The sequence below is a fragment of the Epinephelus lanceolatus genome, chromosome 22 (genome assembly GCF_041903045.1).
Source record: "Epinephelus lanceolatus isolate andai-2023 chromosome 22, ASM4190304v1, whole genome shotgun sequence".
Classification (NCBI taxonomy): domain Eukaryota; kingdom Metazoa; phylum Chordata; class Actinopteri; order Perciformes; family Serranidae; genus Epinephelus; species Epinephelus lanceolatus.
In genome coordinates, this window is record NC_135755.1 from 29,404,868 (window position 1) to 29,408,846 (window position 3,979).

General features: G+C 39.2%; 1 protein-coding gene across 1 annotated transcript; it reads left to right on the forward strand.

The window, feature by feature from the left end:
* The first annotated feature begins 2,079 nt into the window (after window positions 1–2,079).
* On the forward strand, window positions 2,080–3,555 carry LOC117246424 (cornifelin homolog B-like). Its single transcript, XM_033610302.2, has 3 exons — window positions 2,080–2,300; window positions 2,734–2,888; window positions 3,327–3,555. The coding sequence occupies exons 1-3, from the start codon at window positions 2,195–2,197 to the stop codon at window positions 3,447–3,449; spliced, it is 384 nt and encodes a 127-aa protein (XP_033466193.1). The 5' UTR covers window positions 2,080–2,194; the 3' UTR covers window positions 3,450–3,555.
* The last annotated feature ends 424 nt before the right edge of the window (window positions 3,556–3,979 follow it).

Sequence of the window (3,979 nt, forward strand, 5' to 3'; positions counted from 1 at the left end):
TTGAACTCTAACCTACGGAGCTGTACACTACTATAAAATCTGTTTATCTTGCTTTCCGAAAGGTCAAAGATATGAGGCTTTTACAGCAATGTGTAACTCTCATGACTGTTCGGTATACTTATGAGTGTGAAATTCTCTTTCCTAGAACTATAAACTGAAAACCTTGGCTCTACTTTTGTTAAATCACCAGGATCTTAAATCGGGCACTGCTCCTTGGACCACACAATTAGTAAATAAACTTCATTTTGGTTTAATGAGTCAATTTAGCCAATTATGACTCCAGCTACTGATATTATTGCCTAAAGATATCAAGTCCACAACTACTGAACCATTCTGTGGCAAATAACAGATATAAAATCTTGCAATGAATTTTTAAAAAATAATTTGTCTGATTTCCAAGAGGTGTGCTACTTTTTAAAGTTTATTTTAGCCATAACGTAATTGTTTATAAAATGAACCGCAAAAATGCAATACTCCAAATATATGAAATCTTAAAGTAGGTGTAAAATTTAATGTTCAAATGTACTTTCGCAGTAGTCAATTGAATAGCATGTCTGCTTCTCAGGAACCAAGAAAATCAATGGCACCTGTAAGGGAGGTCCAGATAATTGCTGGTGCTCCCACTGCCACCCCAATGGCAAAAAGTAATTGGAGGCTGATATTACTGTCTTTAAGATGCTGTGGCAGGCTCATTTTAAAGCTAGCTAGGTGGCGGTATTTTGTGAAACTGGAGGCTACTAACCATGTTGGCATAGCTTGTTGGGACTCCAGCTAAATGCTTCAATTTAGGATTACTTTTAGCAAGGGAAAAACTGGCATGGCCATTTTCAAAGGGTTCCCTTGAACTCTCACCTCAAGATATCTGAATATAAAACAAGATTCTTGTGGAACTCAAATGTTAACTGTATTGCTATTATGCACATCAGATCATTAGTCACATTTACTGTAAAATAAGAAACCAAAGTTTATCAGTATGTTATTCCTTAACTCCTCATACTGACATCATTTTCAACTTGCCTACATACTTCAACAGCATAATAAAATTCCTGAAATTTAGTTATGGCTTTTGGTTTTGGTGTGCCACCACAAGACTTTCAGTGGCTCCATCTGGCCACCATTACAGAAAACTTTCTACCGGTGCCACCGAAGAAATATCCTCTCCAAGCAATGCAGATAGTAATGTTCAGTGTATTGTATCATTTACCATGATACACTGACATTACTACCACCTTTGCTTTATGAACTCAAGCATAGGCGTCATTTATAGTAGGGGACGGTGGGGACGTGTCCCCTTTTTAGAACGGCTGGTTTTGTCCCCATCACTTTTTAAAAGTGTAATTTGTCAAAAATGGTGGGAAAAAAGCTTGTGCCAAGAAATGTTAACTGAAAAACTATAATGCTTTGAGTAAGGTTTATTAGAACAAAATAAACAAAAATATAAAGTACAATGTAAATATTGAGAAGACAAATGTAAGGCTAAAAACAAAGACATTTTAAGATGTTGCTTCACTAAAGAAAAGACACAAAATAGGATGTGTTATAAAAGTTAGGAAGATGAAGCAAGAACCCAGTGCAGATAATGTTCTTTCTACAAGTTTGAGTGTCAGGCAATTAAAATGTGCCAATATCCGTACCCCTGCAAGCTGGGTTCGTCTCTCACTCTCTCCTCAGATCAAAAATGATCTGAAACTCAATTCCGAGGCTGTACTCTAAATAGTTTTCCAATGAATAATAAATATGGTAACTTCTTATTAACCCATATCCATTTCAAAATTTCAAAAAACAACTGCTGGTTAGTCCTAGCTATACCTGGTTTAAGCTCTACCCAGGTCTGGTTTAAACTCTTCCCATTCCAAGTATGGTTTTCTTTTACATTAATAAACACATTTCCACCATAAATTGGTGCATACAATTCACCTGAATGCATGAAATGAAGTATTTGATGCCCCAAATCTCCTGGGGGTGGACCCAAAGAGCCTCTGCCTCGTGTCCACCCAAAAGTTGAAAAGAAACATCACCCTTGGTAGTAGCCTGTAGGCTTTTCCCTTTAGATGCACAGATTTTTCCCCCAACCACTTTTCAACACAAACTGACACCCATGGAACCAAGTGCTTACAATTAGCGGAGGTTTTTGAATCAACATTTTCTGTAATCTGCGCTTCTTTGTTGTTTTTTTTTGTCAGAAACAGCAATCATGACTAGCAAAATGGTCGTTAATCAGCCCAGGCCGTTCATCATGAACACGACATCCCACGAATGGACCTCTGGCATCTGTGATTGCTGCCAAGACCTGCCCCAGTGTAAGTGGACCTGACTGTATTTTACTGTGACCAATAAGGAGGTGTGGCTTTTAGTACACGTGTTGAGACAAGAAATCACCATCTAAATCCCTCCATTGTGCGTGATGTTGAAAATGTGCTGATCAGTCACACAGATTTGGTTTTAGACAGAAGATTGGAGATCAGGCATTGCAGTGTTTTGATGTGCCGTATGATAATGCAAACCAGCAGCATCCTGCAAACTAGCAGCAGCAGTTTCTATCAGATAATGCGAGACATCAAATCTCAACATTCTGACTTGTTTGCAATTTTTCTGTTTGAGTGCAACAGTGATGCGTGTACACCGTTAAGAAGCGTAACAGTTCCAGAAAAGATATATGACCATGATTTCATTGACAGCTGAGATTAGATGAGCACAGTCCTTTTGTTAATCATAAATGTGACTTTTTTACAGGTTGTCTTGCCTTTTGGTGTCCTCCCTGCTTCGCCTGCAAGACATCATTTGAGGCCGGGGAGTGTGTGTGTTTACCTCTGCTGGATGCTTATGGACTCATTCCTCCTATAACCACAGCCCTCAGGGTGTCAGTACGCACGCGATATGGCATTGAGGTACAGATGCTATGCTTTCTAAGCCTTAGGCATTTTGCACCTCAAATGCGTCAGTACTTACAAGCAAACTGTTTACCAGCATAAAAGTCCTTGTTGCCTTGAGTGTTTATCTGATCTCTGATCAGTCTTAAACCTGTTCAGCCTTTTGTCACAGTCCGTGTTTATGTTCCTAGACAACATCCAGCAATTCATGTAGTATGGTCATTAAAGCGGGTAGCAGTACACGGTGTTCCTTTGTTCCAGCCGATTTGTTTAGGTAGACTTTGATGGCGATTAATATCAATAAATATAAATCAGCTGTGTTGCAGTGCTGGTAGCTGTAGTGTGATGCAAATCAGTCTACTTGTGTAAAACTGTATTTGTGATCATGAACCATTTAAAAGCTGAACTTCTAACCCCTCTTATCTACCCCCCACCTGTGTCTCTCTGTCTTCACAGGGTACAGTTTGCAATGACTGCGTGATTGCCTGCTGCTGCGGGCCCTGCAACTGGTGTCAACTGGCAAGAGAAATCAAAGCAAGGAGTAGTCCCATTACCTTCGTCAACATGACGGTCCAATAAGAACACATTGCTGAATTCCCCACAGCATCATCATTACTTGTGATCTGTTTCAAGCCGTCTGCCTCTGAGGAATGTTACTGAGCAGCTGATTAAAGATCAGCACATGAGGGTCATATGTGTTACATCACTTCATGACAGAGAAAAGAGATAAGCATTGGCCTTGGCTTTTGTCATCCGCTAATGCAACTTTTCTTTTTCCTCTGTCACTTCGAAGATGTTTTATGTGTTCCTCTGGCAGACGGATCGCTTGATCCCTAGCACTGATTGTTATTCTTTAGAAGTAGACTATTTATATGTTTATACATGGGTTCATTTTCACTTGTTATGTGGTGGTGATTTTTAGCTATGTGGCTTTCGACTGGGGATCTTGAACTGTCAAAAGCATGTCTACTGAAAGAAATTTGGTACAAAAAGTCACAATCCCTAGAAGATGAATCATCTGACTTTGGTGATCTTCTGACGTTTTATTTAGCAGGTTACAATTTTAAGTTGTCCACTATTTTTGTTTATGACCAAATACTGCAAAACTA

What these genes read in the sequence shown, in the direction of transcription:
- LOC117246424 (XM_033610302.2), top strand. Translation starts at nt 2,195, where the DNA reads ATGACTAGCAAAATGGTCGTTAATCAGCCCAGGCCGTTCATCATGAAC. An exon ending in CTGCCAAGACCTGCCCCAGT is followed by an intron (nt 2,301 to 2,733) that starts GTAAGTGGACCT and finishes ACTTTTTTACAG; the next exon opens with GTTGTCTTGCCTTTTGGTGT. An exon ending in GCACGCGATATGGCATTGAG is followed by an intron (nt 2,889 to 3,326) that starts GTACAGATGCTA and finishes CTGTCTTCACAG; the next exon opens with GGTACAGTTTGCAATGACTG.